This window comes from Drosophila novamexicana, unplaced genomic scaffold (genome assembly GCF_003285875.2).
Source record: "Drosophila novamexicana strain 15010-1031.04,08,12 unplaced genomic scaffold, DnovRS2.1 tig00004560-arrow-pilon, whole genome shotgun sequence".
Taxonomy (NCBI): Eukaryota; Metazoa; Arthropoda; class Insecta; order Diptera; family Drosophilidae; genus Drosophila; species Drosophila novamexicana.
In genome coordinates this window covers 324,926-345,005 of record NW_020825054.1, presented here as the reverse complement: position 1 = coordinate 345,005, position 20,080 = coordinate 324,926, and the positions used below count along the sequence as shown (strand labels likewise).

The 20,080-nt window shown below is 37.7% G+C and overlaps 1 protein-coding gene across 7 annotated transcripts in view; it reads right to left on the bottom strand.

The window, feature by feature from the left end:
* LOC115770918 (5'-AMP-activated protein kinase subunit gamma-1) overlaps window positions 1-20,080 on the bottom strand; it is an 85,829-nt gene that overhangs the window by 30,486 nt on the left and 35,263 nt on the right. For 2 of the 7 annotated variants that reach the window (XM_030716366.1, XM_030716367.1), the window contains exons 3-7: window positions 16,457-18,257; window positions 11,921-12,030; window positions 11,224-11,857; window positions 11,024-11,152; window positions 467-503 (exon numbers count right to left, since the gene is read on the bottom strand). In XM_030716366.1, coding sequence (XP_030572226.1) covers window positions 467-503; window positions 11,024-11,152; window positions 11,224-11,857; window positions 11,921-12,030; window positions 16,457-18,097 — 2,551 coding nt within the window. In that variant the 5' untranslated portion in view covers window positions 18,098-18,257. Of the gene's footprint in view, window positions 1-466; window positions 504-764; window positions 1,110-11,023; window positions 11,153-11,223; window positions 11,858-11,920; window positions 12,031-16,456; window positions 18,258-20,080 lie in introns of those variants that run through there. The other 5 variants (XM_030716369.1, XM_030716370.1, XM_030716368.1 and 2 more) reach the window with 4 other exon arrangements.

Here is a 20,080-nt window from a genome sequence, read left to right as displayed (position 1 = left end):
GAAAACAAACAACATGAACTCAATTATTTAAACCCCTTCGCATTTACATATGTAAAATGCATGGCAAACAACCAGAACATAAAAACTGTTTAACGCTGTTAAGCAGCGTTTGCCCCTCACACACCTGTGATCTCCAGTTCCTTCGACGACTGCTAATAAAAGTTCAGGCTTTACACAACGTTAAGTTTTTTTTTCGCATTTTCGTTGTTTGTTTGTTTTAGTTGACGCTGTTTATTTTATGTTTTTGTTTTTTCAATTTTTTATTTTCAAAGCCAAGGTTAATTTGGTTTGCTGTTTTATTTATGATGAACATAAGTTGTGCTTTAATTCGAAACGCAAACTGAATTAATTAATGAAATTGCTAACAGTTGCTGTAAAGTAAATGTTTATTTAATATATACCTGGTACTTGCTGTTAACGTGCATAAAATTAACATAATTAATGAGGGATAATTTGTTGTACTCACTTTGCACAGCCAACTGTTGTTGATGCGCCGCAACACGCTGCAAAAAAAAAAATAATTGTATCTTAATAAAATATACATTACAATTAAAAATATAAATATAAATTTAAATCGCTGTTTAAACTACGCGCGCTCTGTTAGTTTTATTTAACATTCATCAATTAGCGTAGGCACAAACCATAGCGTATCTAACAGCACGCTGTTACAGTTAACCCGTACGCTGTGATTTGGTTTTGAATGAGCCTAACGCACCAGTTTCATAATTATTCATAAAAATATTATTTTTAAATTATTTTCTTACATGTGCATTCGCTAACATGTTACGCATTCCATGACTTTGCAGCGTCTGCACATCCAGCGAGTGGCTGCGACCGCGCTGCGTTTTAGTTGTGGGCGAGGTGGGCGGCGGGCCGCTGCTCGAGGTGTTTGAGTGGGTGTGGCGATAGAGCCAACGTTTAACAGCAGACATTTTGATATATGTTATGTTTGATTAAGTATTAAAATTAAGCTAAGTATGCACAGCCATTGAAAGTTAAATTCAGCTCAAAATGCTTTACATTCTCAGCAACATTGACTCCACACCTTACAGCAGCGGCACGCTATTGTTGTTGCTACTGTGCGCTAGGTGGCGCCAGCAACAGAATCAGCTGTCGCTGATATTTTTTTATTTATTTATTTTTTTTTTAACGATTCAATTGAATTTGTTTCCTTTGTTTTGGTTGCTAATATTTTGAAATATTTTACTGCATATGCAATTTATGTTTTAATTGGTTTTGTTGTTGGAGCTTGAAATAAATTAGCGGATTTCGTATGTAAATTTCTCGTGTTCTGCTCATCAAAATATTTTTGTATAATTTTTAATTGCACGCACTTTTTGTTGGCTTTTTTTCTTGAGGAAGCGAAAAGTAAATGAAATAATTGTTGACGATCGCAAAAAGGTGCATAATAAAAATATATGCAAAATATGTATAAAATTGCATCTCCTGACCATGAAAATGTCATCGTCTTTGTTTGGGGGCGACTGATTTACAGAAATGTTCGAATAGCGCAACAGAGGGCGGCACATGTTAAATAAATACATGCTTACATTTATATATATGTTAATACACACACACACACACACACTCTGCTGCACTCTTTGGGTCACAGCGGCGCACGAATTAATCCTTGACCCTCTCGCAAGCTTTTAATTAAGAAAACAAGAACAAACAGAAACCGAAGAAGAAGCAGCGGCTTGTGACGCATCAACAGTTTATTGAGCACTGGGCGGCCGCATGCTTAAGGAGGCGTGGCACCGCTGACTGATTGCCTTTGGCGTGTCGCATAATTGAAAAACAAAACGAGCAAGCAAAATTGATTGAAAGGTAAAACGGACACGAACTGGCACAATAAAAGACACAAAAAGAGTACATGCAATACGGTTGAGAGCTGCAAGTTGGACAATAGTGCGAGAGAGAGGGAGAGAGTTTGAAGGTAGACCGAGCTACATGTGAGGGAAATATATGACTGCCCAAGCGAAAGAGTCTGGCAAAACAAAAAGTGATAAGAAAGAGAGCAAGAGTAGAGTTTTGCGCTCAAATACAGTTGATTCAAGAGCACCAATAAGAAGCTAAAGATAGAAGAGAGGTTCAATATTAAAGTGGGGCTTAGGCAGTGCAGATATTAACAAGCAATAACTTGTCTTTATAACTTATCTTTATAAATTATGTCATTTTTGTTAAAATTTGCTGCTATTTTAAGATAAAATTTTGGCAAAAATAAGTAAGTTCAACAAGAGTGGTGCACTCGGGAGAGCCCGACTATGGGATACCCTAAGCCTTCTTCTACCAACACCAAATGCAGCTCGGACTACGCGCTCTTTCGCTTTAGCATTAAGAAAAGTACATTTTAAAAAATATAATGCAGTTCATTATGCCGGAGTCGAATTCGTAGCTGCCTTCAATCGACCGAACTATTTGCCACCATTTCCATACTCCAGCCATACCAAAAACAAAACTAAACTAAAATAGCGACACATCACACATCATTCAATATACCCGCAATTGCAATATATTCTATACACATGTATACACACTTCTGTGTTTCTAAGCCGATCTTGATGACATTTTCTGCAGTAGATCTTATTGTGCTTTAGAATATTCGTATAGTCTCCAAAAAGACAACAGTATTAAAATTTTGGCAAATTGCTGGGTGGTTCCAATATTACTTATTTGACTTGATATATAGCTTACTGCGAGGGGGGGGGGGGGGGTGTATGGCGGCAGCCATAATATTAAAGATACATACTTGATTTGTATATACTTTTCTAGAAGCTACATCTCAAAGTTGGTAACTCTAGCTGAAAAAACCCAAGAGATTTGCTCAAAAATAGGATTTTACAGATAATCGGCAAAACATTTGTTAGAATTTCGAGTCTCTAGCTTATGAGATCGGCTATTGATACCGACCAATAATGAACCAATTATGGAGTCGGAGACACCCTTTTTAACTTCTTTCAATTGTTAAGCAATTCGAAAGGATCAAGATTAGAAAATACAGAAATATTAACTTATAACTATTGTTAAACATTTAAACAATTTATATTTAACCTAGCTGCCAGCGATTAACGATTCCATAAAAAAAGCGGCACGTTTTTCATTAAATTCAACAACAATATTGCAAAATGTGGCAAAAATTCGACTTAATAAAATGGTTGCATTTGGGGCACAAACACGTTTAATAAATAAAATAACAGAAAATCTTTTTTTGGACTTTACATTATTTGTCCATTTGATGTTATTTATTACTATTTTTACTTTTGTCGGTTTTGTATTTGTGCTTTGTATTTTATTTAATTTTTTTTTTTTTCATAAGGCTGTCAATCTATGTGAGAAATAGGTATTTTGTAGCTGGTTGTATTTGTGTTTGCCCAGCGAGCGACAGCCTTTAGTTTATATTATTCTTGTCAATATTTGTGCAATGTTCTTGGCGAAAAATGTACGAAAAAAAACAAGAAATATGGGGAGAAAATATAAAGAAAATAAGTAAAACAATACCAACAACAATCGAGAAACAAACAAATTGCTGAATTCATTAAAGCTAATTAGACAACTGTGAAAGCTGTCAGAATGTTGGTAAAGTTTACAGCAGGAGAATGTTGAAAGCTTATTTGACGACTAAGCTATTCAAATGAAGTACAAGTAAGTTTGTGTAATTTGAGTTAAAATGCCAACGAGTTTAGAGCTGGATTCTTGAAAAGATCATAAACAAATTGAAGCTAATCAAATCCTAATGAGTCTCTGAAATTTTGATTCCTTAACACTCAAAAGCGAACTTATAAGCCAATTAGATGGTAATTTAATGAGCTTTCAGTCAATGAGAAGCTTTAAGGAAAATGATAAACTAGTTTAAAATTTATAAGTGAAGACTGATTTAAATACGTTGTTATGTTCTGTATTTATGTATTTTTAGCTTACACAAATCATTAAAGCTACTTTTTATTTAGAAATATAGTGAAATATGAGAAGGGATAAGCCATGATTATTGAGAGGCTGTTTGATTATTTAAGTCGGTTTATTTATCAATTTTTAAGGTATTTAATTCAATAGGAAACTTTAAGTAAAATGTTATAAGAATAACGATTTTGTACTTTAAGAATTTTTTACTTCAGCTTTTCAAGAAGCTTTCTTAATTACTGAGCTTTCAACATGCCCCAGACTTTTTGAATTAATCTTTCGCAAGCATAACTGATAAGCTTTTAAGTTAATGAGGAGCTTTAAGAGAAATTTTAGAGCAATAACAGCTTTTCAAGAAGTTTTCTCAGCACCTACTCTCTACGTTTGAGGACTTCTGATTTGTTTATAAGCGAGCTGTCAATATTTGCTATAATATTGCAACTAATTTAAAAAGATGCCATAAAACATATTTTAAGGTGACAACTAAGGCAAAATGAAAGCTGGCATATTCAATTAACAGGTGCTCCTAAAAGGCAGCTCAAAAGTAGCGTCAAATTCGTTTGTTATTATTTGTTTCGCGTATATTTCTAATTTTTTATATACTACTTAAGACCATATGAAGCCTTTATAGAAATCACAACAGAAAGCAAACAAATATGTAGCGAACATCGTCGTCAAGTGGTTGACCTTTAAACGTGTGCAATAAAAATAAATAAATAAATCTGTGAAAAGATTCCGAGTGCCGAGCGCATATACAGAAAATCTTTTCTAACTTAGAAGCGCTGCGGGAACTGACAAATGATTAATTAAGAGTCAACTACAAAGAAAACAAAGCACAATTTGCAAAAACATTAACAATTATTTACAATTTCCATTTAGTTTTGTTGTTTCAAAATGCCCAAAAATGTAACAATAGCTAGTCGAACAATTTCTAGTAAGAGTAGCGCCAAATTTCACTTCCTCCATTGCCAAACGAGGGCGTTTGCACTCGAGTGGGCAGTGGGCGTGTTTAATGAGGAAATCACACTAGTCCGCTGATACCTTAAAAATTAACTAAAAACAAGATAAGTAGATGCAGATCTGTCATATATTTGCTGTCAACAAGCTTTAGCTATTGCTATTGACAAATACTTCACATCTCCATATATAAAACTGTTTGTCTTGACTGACTGATTGACTGAATGAATGACTGACTGTCTGACTGACTGATTGGTGATCAACGCACAGCCCAAACCGTAGGAGCTACAAAGCAGAAATTTTCACTGTAGTTACCTTTTGTGGTGAAGGTGCACGCTAAGACGAGGTTTTGGGAAATTCCGCCCGCAAGTATGGAAAAATTGCGAAAAATGTTTGTATGAAACTTTTTGATTACCATCCGATCGGCTTCAAAATCATTTTCAAAGATCTTTGTTAAAATTCTTCTTGGATGATTTATCGCGGATCAAATTCAAGGGCGCAGTTTCTGTTTGCCTTGAAATGCATTTTCAGAAATCTTTGTGAAAATTTATCTGATACGTGTTTCAAACTGTGCGTTAATTGACTTTTCCTGAATACACAAATATTCTATGGCACAATACGACTGTAGAAAATTTCATTAAGATCGGATAGGAAACACACAAAACACGTGTTTGCGGCAGCCAGCGCAAATACCAAGAATTTCTGTATACATATACACACACATTCATGCGCGTCTGCTTCGAATTCTATCAACAGTATTGCAATTTCGATTGTATTGTTTTCTGTGCTGCTATTTTAATTCATTTTTTTCTGATTAAGATTTAATTTTTGGTGTGGCTGTTGAGTAAAGCCGGGAGCAAGCAATGCAGTCAGCTACGTGTTCGAACCCTGCCAAGGGAACTTTTTTTTTTTAATTATCTCAATTTCTACAAACGAGCGTATAGCGCGAGCTGCATTTGGTGTTGGAATAAGAGGGTTCAGGGTATTCCCTAGTCGGGAGCTCGCGACTAGAACTAGAACTCGGGTCAAAGATTGTATGGGCAAAATTATAAGTTTTGTCCGATCGACTTTAAACTTATTTTCAAAGCCGACAACTTTTGGTTCTTTATTTAATGGACTTTAAACGTATTTTCAAATAGACGCGGATTTCGATATAGTACAGGTAGATTTAAATTTTCTAGTATGGTTGTTAAGCCCTAAATTAATCAGCATTAAAACTGAGTGTCTCGTTTCCATAGAGATAATAATAATAATATGTACCTCTGAGTTTTTTTCAATGCATTACAAAATGATAAAATATTTTGGCAAGGAAATACAACTTTTAAATGGAAAAGAAAAGTTCCAAATATCTTGAAAAAAATCTTTAGATTGATTAGCCTAAAAAGTAAAATTTCGATATTTAGCCTCGCCCTAAGTTTACTTATTATGGTACAATACAATATTGTTTTTAGCACATAAAAACAATTCGTGAATTCTACTTTATATTATTTACTTTTAAAGTCTAAGAAATTGCCATAAATTTCTAATATGTATATTTCATTTTTAAAGTGCTTTGGGGTTCTTTTCAAGTATTTACTGCACATATGTATGCATATATATTGTTATACCCTGAACCAATTAAAAATGGGTATAAGGGTATATTGTATTTGTGCGAAATCCAAATGTATGTAACAGGCAGAAGGAAGCATCTCCGACCCCATAAAGTATATATATTCTTGATCATCACCGATCGATAACTTACTCCGTTTCCAAGCAATCGATAAAAATCGATATCGATATCCTGTTTTTGGTCAATTTTGGTAAATAATAAGAGCTAGAGTCACCAAACTTGACATATAGCTTCTAAAATAGAATATATATATGAATTTGATGTTTGAAGAAGAGGGTTCAGGGTATTCCCTAGTCGGGAGCTCCCCTCTTACTTGTGTTATTTGTTTTTGCAACGAGTAAATGTCGTAAAAATAGATTTGATTTATTTACGGCGAGAGGATTGGATGTGGCAGGCAACTGATAATGCCAGACAGATGGGCAGATAATGTACTATCTTTTGCTCCGACTTGTCTATAATGAATACTTATATTCTAATATATATATATGTATTAATCCAAGTCAATCGATCAGTAGGGCTTACAACTTGGCTGTTTGCCCTCTGGAGGGGCCATTTATTATGCGCGTTATTTTAATTATAATCAATTTGAATTTCGAGTCTCGCAAATAAACCTAGTCGCAGAGCCCGTTCCCTGTCTTCTGTGTAGTATTTGTGGGTCGTATCTTATCTGGTTTGGCTCTGGCTCTGTGCTCTAAATTAAATTTCTTCTTTTCTTGTATTTCTTTTTGCCGAAAGATAAAAACTCGAATTTGATAGCATTGGCGAATGTGGGCGAAAATTGAGTCTACAAAACTCAAATAATAATATATTTTCGTAATAGTTGCAAGTGCTCAAATAATGTTTTTAGTTGAATGTTCCCTGAAGGTCGTGGGGTCGTATTGTTAACAAAAAACAGAAGACAAAAAAATGTTTAATTGCCAGTTCTTTTTCAGTTACTTGCCAAACAGCTGCGTGGCTTCAAAGTGTGTCGAACTATTTTGACAGTTTTGTTAGCCAACAAGATAAGTGAATGGGCACAAATTGGACAAATGAAAATAATGTCTGAAGATATATTTCACACACGGTACGGTACAATATAGAATGTAGAATGTGTTTAATATGAGTTCAAGTTCAATTGAGTTAAAGCTCAAAGAAAAACCGTCAGTAAAAAGGTTATGAAAGCGAAAAAAAAAGTACCGACGCATCTTCGTCTTCGGCTTATTGATGAAGAATCAGTTAATAATGTGAAAATTGCCCATAAAGTGGATAAGGAAAACAAGTTACACACCAGTGTAACATTTACGAAATGGGACATACAAGAGATAACAAGAAAACTGTTTATAGAAGATGAGTTAAATTGATTAGAAGCGAAATTTTAACTAAGGTCAACGCCTAGCAGTAAATAACGTTTACGAATGTGACTCAAAGCAGAATATGGAAAACAAAGTCGTTCCAACAAAATATATTGCTTTTCGCTTAATGCTTAGAGGAAAGATGTAGATTTTAAAATGGGGCTTGAGCAAAGCTAAAAGGCAGCGTTGCCAGTGTAATATTGACGAAAAGAGGATAAAGAGGACTGCAAGCATAAATGTTCTTCACTCAATATGTAATCTAGGTGACAGCTTGTTGAGAAGTTCAATTAAATTGCAATTCCCGACAAGCCATGGCTTTAAGGCATAAGACTAATTAGCTGTAAAAGCACAAGCTGCATAAATTATCAAACTTTCCACTTGTCCAAACCAACATTCAGCCAAGACAAGCAATGATAAAAATGCATGTGTTAATTGCGTGACATATCAAAAGGCCCAACATTAATAGTCGAATACTTGCGGAACTTTGTCCATATTGATATGGATTGGGGTTGGGTCGTAGATTGATTGATCTTTCACAAAAACCCTTTTATTAAATGAGACACAGCCGAATGTGAAACTAAGCGTACAGGCAAATGTGGGCCTAGTTAAGACATCTGACAAATTAGCAACTAGACAAACAGCTTAGAACATTAACGAACAAAGAAATATATTTAACAAATTTCATGAACACGATAATAATACAAACACACACACACACGCATACACACAAATTGACAGATCACATGTTTGCCATTTGTTTTTTCCTGACAGTTTTTGTTATTGTTTTTACGCTTTTTTGTTTTGTTTTGGGCTTAGCTCATTTCCATGCGCCGTTTCAAGTGCTTACAATTTAATTTAAATAAAATAAATAGAAAATGTAGATTACAGGCCCGAATTAATATGTTTAAGCATATCGCGTGGGCCAACGTCGGCGGCAATGAACTTGAAAATTAATATATGATATCATAGGCGAGGTGGGCACACGCGGAAAACATGAAGAAAGCGAAAAAAATGGCTTTAAATAGTCGCAATTAGCGGGCAAAATAAATATAATATATGTTAAAAATTCAATTTGTCTGTGCCACAGCCAAGAACTAGATCAACAATAATTTGAATTTTGTTTTTGCACAAAAGTGTTTAGCTGGAAACACACACACACACATTTTGCATATCTTTTAAGAGCATTTAAATAAATATTTTTTTTAAATATGGCAGTACTTTTTTTAAATTTAATTTATATTATTACTTTAGTAATTGAATTTGTATTTGTATTTGTGTAGAATCATATTTTTGGAAACTTTTTAATCCAGTTTGTTGGAATTTGAATTAACGTTAAAAATTGCAATTATCATATTTAATTAGGTAAATATTTTGGTTAGACCTTAAATTATAATTTGATTTACTGCACTTATATATGTTGTTATATTCATTTAGCTGTATTATATTCATGTATGTTATCATAGGCAATTCATTTATTACATTTTATTGGGTAAACATTTTGCTTAAATTTACTTTATAGGTTTGTTCATATTTGTATGTTATTTATTTTTATGTTTTCAATTGAAAAACATTTCATGTTTTGGAATTTTAGGGTATTTTATTTCAAAATCACAAATTGCAAGCAAGTCGCGTTTATTTAAACACAAATTAAACTAGTTTATTTATTAAAAAATTGATACTCGTGCTAATTTATATTTCATTAGCCGGACAATCCACACGCGCGTCTATTTTCTGATTTATTAAAAATAATTTTCAAATATTAAAAAAAAAAACCGTTTGCTTTGGGTTCTTGTTGCCCAATTTGTTGTTGTTGTTGTTTTCTTGTTTATCAAATTGGACAAGATGACGCGCGCGTCGCTCGGCCGGCACAGTCCAATTGGAAATGCAATTGAAATAAAAACAGAAAACGCAGCGTGCGAAAGAAAACGGCAAAATTGAAATGACGGCGACGCCATCGACGACAACGTCGACGCCGACGTATACGTAATACGTGTGATTGTGTGTGTGTGTCACTTTTCCGCAAAGCCCAAAATCTGTTAGTCAAGTGCGCACACAAAGCAAGCAGAGCGCGCGCGAGAGAGATAGAGATACGAACGCGTGAGAGAAAGTTCATAAAGTGAGCTTTTAAGAGCGCTGTTAACGCGATCATCTGCTGTCGCCGTCGTGTTCTTGTTTTTCTTTCTCTCTCTCTCTCTTGTCTTTTAAGGATTCTATGATAACACTGCCCACAATGACAACACACAGATTTAGTACGATAAAAACTTAACATGACTTTTACTCTTGTATTGATATTGGGTTATTGTTGCTGTTGTTCGCACTGATAAGCGCCACAGATTGTGCAAACGTGAAATGTAACCATCGCTTATCAATCAAATCGCATTAGCGTTTTATCAGCTGTTGAAATCAAAATTGCTCATGTCTATATTTATAATGACATTGTGGTGATTCCGCATGACGCCCTACATAATATATATAATTTGCAGACTATTTGGCAATATTATTTGATTTTTTAAGGATAATAATAATTATATTATTATAATTATATTATTATATTATATTAATTAAATTATTTTCCTACTGATAACGCGCCTTGTATTTCAAATTCAAGTTTAGTTTTTGTATCTGTTAGCTAACAGATTGGTGCTAAATAATATCAGGCAATTGGTTTGCGCATACGCTAAAAGGTTGACCAACCCGCCAAACTGTAATATACTTAGGTTAGCCGTGACACTCATCGCTTTGCATTCATCCGCTTAATGAGTTTGAACGATGTCGCGAAATATATACGTCTATCCATAGCAATTGCGATTATATCATATTCGATTTACTATTTTTGTTTAGAATTTATTTGCTTGTTAAGATTTATATACCTAATAAATTAACATTTCTCTCCAGCTGCTCTCGACTGTTAGATAACAACGCGCTGCTAAGTAACATAGGGCAATTGGTTTGAGCACGCGCTATGATCTAGTCTTTAACGAACGATAGAACGACAGTAATCCGCTTCGTTGATCGCAGATCTAAGTATAATTCATCATTTTCTATATTATTAAACCATTTTAAAAAAATTTAGAATTTCTAAGAATTATCTTTTAAAATTCCACTTAAGTTGGTTCCACTGTTAGTTAACAGGTTGCTGCTAAGTTAGGCAAACCGAGTTGGTTTGTGCGCCCACTTACAACTAAACAAGCCCACCACAAGAAATGTTAAATTAAGCCGTGACACTCACCGCTTTGCGCTTGTCCGCCTCGCTAACCGCTGAATTTGAACGATGTCGAAACAGATCCATAACTTTGGTCATCGGCGATCGCTGATTGGCACTGGCATGCGGACGCCCAGCGGTAACAGTGTGGTAATACTATAAATATATTTACGTATATACATTAAAAGATAAGCTAATTAACAGTTAAGTATCTGCAGTTGACCCACCTGCGCGTCGCTGCCCTGATGCGGATGCGCGCTGCCATCTTTGTACTTGCTCTTGGCGGAGACGGTGCCATCGGCATTGGTTATCGTTACGGCGGGATGTTGTTTATGGCCAAAATGCTGCATGGCCACTTTCATGGAGTTCATGAGGCCGCCGGCGCCACTTGCAGCTGTTATTGTTGCAGCCCCTCCACCAGCTCCTCCTCCACCAGCCAATGCTGCTGCAGCTGCTGCTGCTGTAGCGGGCGTGCCACCAGATACGGAATATGTGCTGCTGGTGGCGCTGCTATCGGCCGAGGATGGATCCAGCAAATGTTTATCCTTGTACCGCTTGGCGTCCGATTTGGCGCGCGGCCTAAACACATCGAATATGGTGGGCCGGCGATTCGGGGAGGCGATACCGTGCACCGTCGATTGATTGAGCACGGGCGAATCCTCGCCGCTGCGTCGCCGCTCCAGCGAACCGGAACGCGAACCCCCGCTGCCCACCATGCGCTCCGTGCTGCGTGAGATCTTCTCGCTGTGCCGATTCAGTTTCTCCAGTTTGGCCGCCTCGCGCTCAATGCGACGTGCCGTCTCGCGCTCCAATTTGCGGGCCTCCTTCTCGCGGCGTGATTGCTCCTTCTCCTGACGTCTGCTGGGGCAAGGGAAGAGTACAATTAATCTTTGATAGTTTCAGGTGTTGTCTCTTGGTACTTACCGCTGCTCTTTCTCCATTTTCTTGTAGGCCTTCTTGGCCGCCTTGGCATTGGGCTCCGCGGGCGCACTCGAGGGTCGGGAGCCAGGCACACGTGGCAGACCATCCTGTTCCTGAAAGCGTACATGACGTTTTTGAGTAGGGTTTTTATTAGTTGGTCTATTAATATTAGCTTCCAAATCTTCTGCTTGCGGCATTGTTGCTGCCAGCGAGGCCAAAGACAAACTGAGAGCCCAGAAACCCACTGGACTAATAAAGAGAAGAAAAATAAAATAGAATATAAAGGACACCTACAGCGTTTATCCTGCCTGTTTGTCCTGGGCTCTGCAATTATGCCGAATTGTCTACAAATACAATTTGAGCCCAACCCAAACCCCAGCAAAGAATCAACACAAGACACAATTTGCAATGACAGAAGACGACAACAAGAAAAACAACAACAACAACATCAACAACGACAACAACAAGTAGCGCGTATCGAATGTGCTTTATTAATTGAACAATTCCTGTGGCGCACTTTAATCGAATTTAATCAATTTATTTATGAATTACGCAAAAATTGCAGCAGTTGGGGCTTGAGGTTGTGAAACTGGCTGTGGTGAGTTGCCGAGGTCAGTCGGCAGGCCCCTTAACTGTCGGTTTGGGTATTAGCTAAGCCAATTGTGCAAGAGAGACAGCTGTTAACAGCTGTCAAGCGAATTGCGCAGAGCGAAATAACAGTTATGTTGCCAAGGGGCAGCTAAAATCCCACCAATCAAAAGGAGAAATTGCGTAAGAAGTATCTTACATGTGAAAATGTTAGAAGTTTAGCTGCAAGATTAAAGCTTAAAAGTTGGAAGATTAACTATATTTATCTAGTAAGAAGTGTGCTAGACTATATAAGTATGTACTTATAAGCTAATTGAAAGCCCGCATAACGTAATCGTGCTCATATATAATAATCGTAAATATCGATAAATTGACATATCAATCTAATTAAATCATCTTAACTTGCGTATGGAATACGAAAAACAATTCAACAACGGACGTACACGGCTATAATCATCCAACTGTGTATACATAAATGGGAGTTGAATATTGAATATTCTGAAACTTTCCATAAATTCTGATATTTTCTTGCAAATTGATTAACCAGTTCGTTTTATCAAGCTCATATATCTTAGGGCATATAATTCTTTCTATCAAAACTTATATCTTTAAAAAAAAACCAAATAAATCACATAGTTTTGCAATGGAATGCTTTTAGTTGGCCCGCGACCTTAAAAACTAGTTAAATTTACCGACAACTTTCACAAGCTCTCCAAAAACTGCTACTCCGCTGATCGGACCCTCAGACAGGCGAACACCTATATTTGATTTATTTTTAGCAAACTATTCAGCGGCAATTTCACAGTCAACAGGTCAACACAATATTTTGTTTGTTTGATTGTTATTTTTGTGGTTGGTTTTCGACATTTTTGCACTCTGCCGGAATGCCAAGTCACGTGCCCCGGGGCCAATCGTTGTTGTTGTTGAGCGATGAGCTAACAACAGCGCCAAATTAATGGACGGCATTAAAAGTATTCAAGTAATCGAGTATTCCGATGATTCCGTTGATTCCCATAGGCAAAGTGGGTTAAATGGGAGAGGCGCGAGGCGAGATGGGTAAAAATAACTCGCAATGAAATGGAAAAGCGAAAGGTTAATATATATGTCGAAGGGAGAATACCCTTGAAAATCTATATCTATATAAATGAAATGGATATACGTACTATGCAAATTAGTACACAAAGAGATACCCTGTAACTAGAGTTAATTTACCCCAACTTCTATTCCCATTCTCGCCGTGTTTCTCAATCACTCGAAAAAATTACAACGATATGTAAGTCTAACCTAATTTATGAGAGAAAAAGTGATGCCCAAAATAGACACAGTAAGTTAGATAAATTCTAAAGAGAGAGATCGAATAAGTGTTCAAAGAGAGAGAGAGAGAGAGAGAGAGAGAGAGAGAGAGAGAGAGAGAGAGAGAGAGAGCGAGAGAGACAGAGAGAAAGGGCCCAATTCAAATAGTGAACAGGTAAGAAAACAGAGAGAGAAGAGAAAGTCAGGTGATCAAGATAAAGAGAGAAAGACAGAGATAAATAGAGATATAAAGAAAACGGTTGACAGAGAGAAATAGTGGAATATCTAAATTGTTCTGGAGATCGTGAAAACCACAGGAGGGTGATTCGGTTGAAAATAAAAATGCTCGATAATAGTAGTAGGTATTAAAACAAATAATAATTATTTGTTAGGGGATTGTTTACTAAGATTTAAATCAATATTTAAGAAAAATTGGAAATATTTCCACTTGAGTCTGGCGTCATCTCCCAGCGAATGTACAATACCCTGCAAGTGTAGAGTATACAAACAAAGACCAGAAGCTTTTCAGGCTTTTATTTGTATGATTGGGGTTGTCGGCGTGGGTGGGGGATAAGGTTGGTGAGGTGAAGTGTTGCGCATCAGCTGTTGGACATTGTCTATCGGGTTATACAAATATTTGCAGCGAACAATACAGAAGAGAGCGAGAGAGAAAGACAAGGAGAAAGAGTGGGGGGAGGGGGGTGGGGGGAATGGGATATACGTATAGATGAGTGAATGATATAGCCCTCAAGTGATTTACATGGTAGGGCAGACAAATTATACATATGCATTGCAAGTAAGTATCTAGAATTGGGTGTGGCAAGTGCCACATTGACGTAATTGTTCACACAGACAGACACACACACAAGGCTGACACACCGGCCTATGTAAATAGAGGAATGTATGGTAATACACTTTATACTCTGGTGTCTCATGCATATGTATGTGTTTATATGAATATTGTGAATTGTGAACTGGCGAATGTTCAGGTTTCGCAAAAATATACTTTGAAAAAAATTGCTCGCAGCGCCTGTTGACAAATTGTGTCATTTGTCAGTTGATAAGATGTCGCCTCTCGAAGTCAACAAACGATATCACACGATAAAAGAGAAAACAAAAACTCAGACAAAACGCCAAAAATGTTATACACATATACGCCATATTGTGTGTATATACCATATAAGTAAAAAAATTACATTATATGCATATATCAGGCACATTTTCCGTTGTACGTACTTTTGTTTACATTTTCGATGAACACAAACGCCACAATTGTTGGAGGAATGCGGGCTATGAATCATAAAAATATAGCAACGAATTTTATATACTCTTTGGGAATATCACACAAAGAAGGTTAAGTCGAGCATACATCAAATTAGAGAACTTTGAGGTAAATATGGTTTTTTGAATAAAGTCAAAATTGCTTTCATTGGGTGTAAGTCTAATGAAAACTTTTCTATACCCCAAATAAGTGTAACACGTATATGTTTATGCGAAAAATTCCAGAAAAAAGTTTTGGTTTTGGTTTCTGCGTCTGGAAGATTCCAAACAGGTAATTTCCTTAAAGTGAAGATGATAATAAAAGTTATTAAGGAAAATAAGGTGTTAGCAATTATGTAAGAAGGTCAAATGCATTAAAAGAATCGAGTAGTTATCGATATAGACAGAAACTGAGCACCAATAAAAATTAATCAATTAAAAGTATCGATATAAAAGAAAAACTCAAGAATACAAAGAGATAAAAGACAGTCACTTTTAAGTGTATATTTAAGATCAAAGACCTCCCAAGTGCAATAGAAAAGTTTGAGCAAATATCATTTTCTTTAAAAAAAATGTATATCTGCCGCTTACTGAGTTATTTTGCATTAGCACGATATTAACTTATGACTGTGCAAAACTTGGAGCCAATGCTTCCTTTTTTTAATAGAAATATCGCGAAATGACGTCAGTCGATGTTGTGTGAATTGAAAGATAAAACAAAACTCTGAACTCATTTTGATGTGAGACGTTCTGACGACCATTTTTTGCAATCCATTTAAAATTTCGTTTCCTTCACTTTGTACTTTACATTTGATTTGAGACTCTTTTTCGTTCCTTTAAGCAGATACTTTTTCATGTCTACGATTGGTTTAGTGTCTTACAAAAAATGGGTTGAAGATAGGCGATTTTCAAATACTTTATAATAGTTTGGTCTTATTGTCGGAGCTACAGGCACAAATGGTGTTAGGTTGGTTGTAGGTTGTTTGTTGAGTCATCACAGATAAATTATATGTCAATTTTTCAATTACCTCCCGTGGGGTGATCTCATATATGTAATCAGAACTTTTGCAAATTTTAACCAATTGATGTCTTGGAAAAGCTGATTAGACGGCCACTTAAATGCATTTTTATACAAAAATGTTTGTTACTATTTTTAAATTAGCCCTATCTACCAAAAGTATAAGGTTGCAGCCTTATAACAGAAAGAGAAAAACATTGTTGCACAATCAAATAAGTACAACTTGCATCTTAGATAAGATAAGATAGCAGCTAAGGATTACAGGTAAGTTTGGAGGTCTTCAATATCCACCTTTAAGGAATTAGCTCTAAGAATTTCCGAGATACTCTATTATAATATTTGAGCTCCCTACTTAGATCTTCCATTAGGACCTTACTTACATCTTCCGAGACAGAGACCGAAACTGAGCCCGAGTTGGTCAATTGACGCGATGGACTTGTCGCCGAATTGCTGCTCTCATTGCGCAGCAGTAGGCGTGGCATTGTGGAGGCGCCACCCAACGATACGGGTCGCACTGGAGCTGTTCCGGCAGCTGCTGAAGCAGCATCAACAGCATCTCCAGCTCCGGACAGTGCTGGGGCACGTCGTATCCAGATCTCGTCTAGTTCCCGTTCACTGGGCGTGCGCGGCTTACTAGCCAAACTATCACAATTGAGACTTTGGTTGTGGCTGTTGACATTGAGCGACAGATTGCTCTGCGTGGGTGCGCGTATCTCGACCAGGGAAGAGTCAAAGAACTGCTTGGAGAGATGCGGCGCAGCGACGGGAAACCGATTGCTGCCATAGCGCTGCGAGAAGAGGCCCTGCACAGAGGAGTAGCCGCCAAAGCTGGAGGGGAAGCTGATGGTTTGTGAATTGGCGCTGGGCTTAAGTTCGCGCAGCTGTTGCGCCTCCACGCGCAGCTCGGGCGTCTCCTGGGCACGCGACACCTTAAACTTTCCTCGGATAATGAGCGGCGGCTCAGCAGCCTGTGGCAGCTGCAGGGGTGTAGGAGTAGGTGTTGGCGGCGATGCTGGCACTGCAACTGCAGCTGCTGGCGGCTTTGGCGCTGCGGGCGCCTTTGCCTCGCTGGACTGCAGCAGCTCCTTGAGCGCCTTGGGCAATATGGTGGCCGGTATGGGCGGTGGTGGTGGCGGCGGCGGCGGTGGCAGAGACGTATACTGCTCCTCAATGTTGCGCGTGTTGATCCTATCGATTTTGTGCATGAACTGTTGCCGCAAACGTTCCAAATCCTTGAACTTCTCCTTGGAGGCGGCATCTTGCGGGGTGGGTGGACGCGGAGGCGCCTTAGACACGCGCTCAAAACGCGAGCCCTCGCTGCCATTGGCGCCCACAGGCGGTGACTTGTCACCGCCCTCATCCTCGTCGTCCTCCTCCTTGCACTGCGAGAGGCGACGTCGCTCTATGAAAGGTGGCAACAGATATGCTGGACGCTGGTGATATATATCGTAGCGTGCATCGCTGGCTCGACTAAACTTGGAGCTCAGATTCAGTGCACCCACCTCCACATCACCGTCATCATCGTCATTGTTCTCGTTCTCGTCATCGCTGCTGCTGCCGCTGCTGCTTTGGAAATCAAAGGAATTGGCACGTGGCAGCATCGTCTGCAGCTGGAGCTCCATTTGAGGCGCCAGCTGCTGACTGTACTGCAGACCACCTATGCCGGCCAGCTGGCTCAAGCTGGAGGCGGAGGAGTCAGTGGCTTGCCCATTGCCGCTGGCCTCTGAATCCGATTCGTAGCCGTCGCGCACCGCCTGCTCCAGATCATCCATGGTAGACTCAAAGGCGCACTCAAAGCTATCCATTTGATTGCTCGGGCACATCAGCTCCCGGCCCTCCTGCTCCCGTCCAGACTCCTTACTATTCTCCTTCTCCCTGCCATCCTGCTTTTCCTCGTGCTCGTTCATAGATGAGGCATTGGTCTTGTCGCTCTTTGTGGCTTCGCCTGCTGCGGCTGTTGTTGTCTTTGTGATCTGCTGCTGTTTCACATTATCCTCAATGTAGTCGCAGTTTGTGGCCATTTGCAATTCGCTTATTAGGTCGAATTTTTGGATGGTGCTAGCTTCCGATTCCGCTTCTCTTTATTCTTCTTCTTCTTACAGGCTCTATCAGTTCGTTATGCAATTGATTCTGCTTGAAGCGACATTGGATGACCCGAGAATTGAATATTGTATTTGGAATCTGTAAAAGAATTGGCATGGTCGTATTCGTGTTTTGGCTGCATTGAGTTTTGTAGCCGTCAGCTTTCGTTTGTGTTGATATGAGAGAGCGCAGAAGTATAGAGAGCGCGAGAGAGAGAGAGAGAAAGAGAGAGAGAGAGCGCGCGAAAGAGAGAGAGAGAGAGAGAGAGAGAGAGAGAGATAAGGAAAGAAGTAGACGCTCCCATTCTCAGTAAAAATACGTTGATATACAACATACAAAATAACAATTTTAGATCAGATATTAACTTTTTTCAGTCTTGATATTTAACTTGTTGAAAAAGCTCAGAAGCTCATACCATAGTACATAGTAAATCCTATAAATACCCAATTTGGGTAAGATATCTTGATAACCAAAAATGATTGGCAAACAAAAGTCTACCGATCGTTCCTATGGCAGCTATTCGATATATTGGTCCGATCCGGCTGGTTCCCACATATATACTGCCTGCTACTGGACTGAGAGACTGGTTCGTATAGAAACAGAAAGACGTACCTAGATTAAGTCGGATGCCGATGCTAAGCTAAACTATATATATTTTATGGGGTCGGAGATGTCTTTCCCAAGTAGTTCCTAATTTTGTTATTTTTATTCGGCTGGAAAAGCTGTAAAATAAAAAGCTATTTAAAACTTGTCTTACAATTCCCAAATAGTTCAAGCGCAAAATTAAGGCATACGACAAATCTCCAAGTGCTTTTATAGCAATACGCCTGATTATTACAAATCTTCAGAATTTGTAATTCAAAATAATTGCCAGCACTTAAAAAACCACAGAGCAAGCAACGCGAACATGTTGTCAAACTTAAAGATAATTTCGTGGCGACATAAATACAAAATAAAGTGTAGCACGGGGTGAAGGTCGACAAACAACGACGCAAAGTATTTGGAAAATGCAAAATTGTGTTTCAGTTTTTGTATTTTATTTTGGACTACTTTTTTTGCGGCCAGTTTGAACCGAGCATTTGCCACACAACCGAAACAAAATCAACAAATAAATAAAAAGGAAAAAACAAATATTGTGTATATATTTGCGCATGGACTGAAAGAGCAAAACAAAGCGCTAACAAAGCTAATTCAATTATTTACGCGTCGTCAAGACAAGAAAAAAACAAACGCCATAAGAAAGCAACAATGGAGAGGAATATGAAAATGCTAACATATGGCAAACACATATTTATATATGTATATATACATGCCCCAACCCTCGATCAACCGAAAAAATACTACCACATATATAAACAAAAAAATAAAACATTACTAAATAAACATCTGTGAGTCAGAAGTTGGAAGGAGGAATAACGTTTTGATTATATATATTAAGAGAGCTTTTTTGTGAAGCCAATTCGATATAGAAAACATTTATTGCCGAAGCGAGAAATGCAAAAACTGAGAAATATAAAAAAGGGAGAAATTAAAGTAGGGAAATTTATAAAAATGGGAGCAGAACATGTGCTCAGTAAACTTTCTGCTCACCTTTGAGATAAAGATACAGTGAAGATTCTAACTGCTTTGGGTTGACACAAGTCTTTTAGAGTGTTCGCTGTGACAAGAAATCGCTTCAATTTCTTATATATATATATATTTTTTTTTTGCTGTATATTATTATACCCTAGCAGAGGGTATTATTGTGTTATTAAGTATGCCAAGAATCGGCCAGCAATATTGGCCATAACAAGGCAGGTGAGTAAATGTCTAGGCCACACCTTGTCAAATGGACAAGGTTTTAAAAATACTTAGGGATAATTATAATTTATTGCATTTAATTTATATTTTTTTTTAATATTTTTTTTTTTTTTAAAACCTGC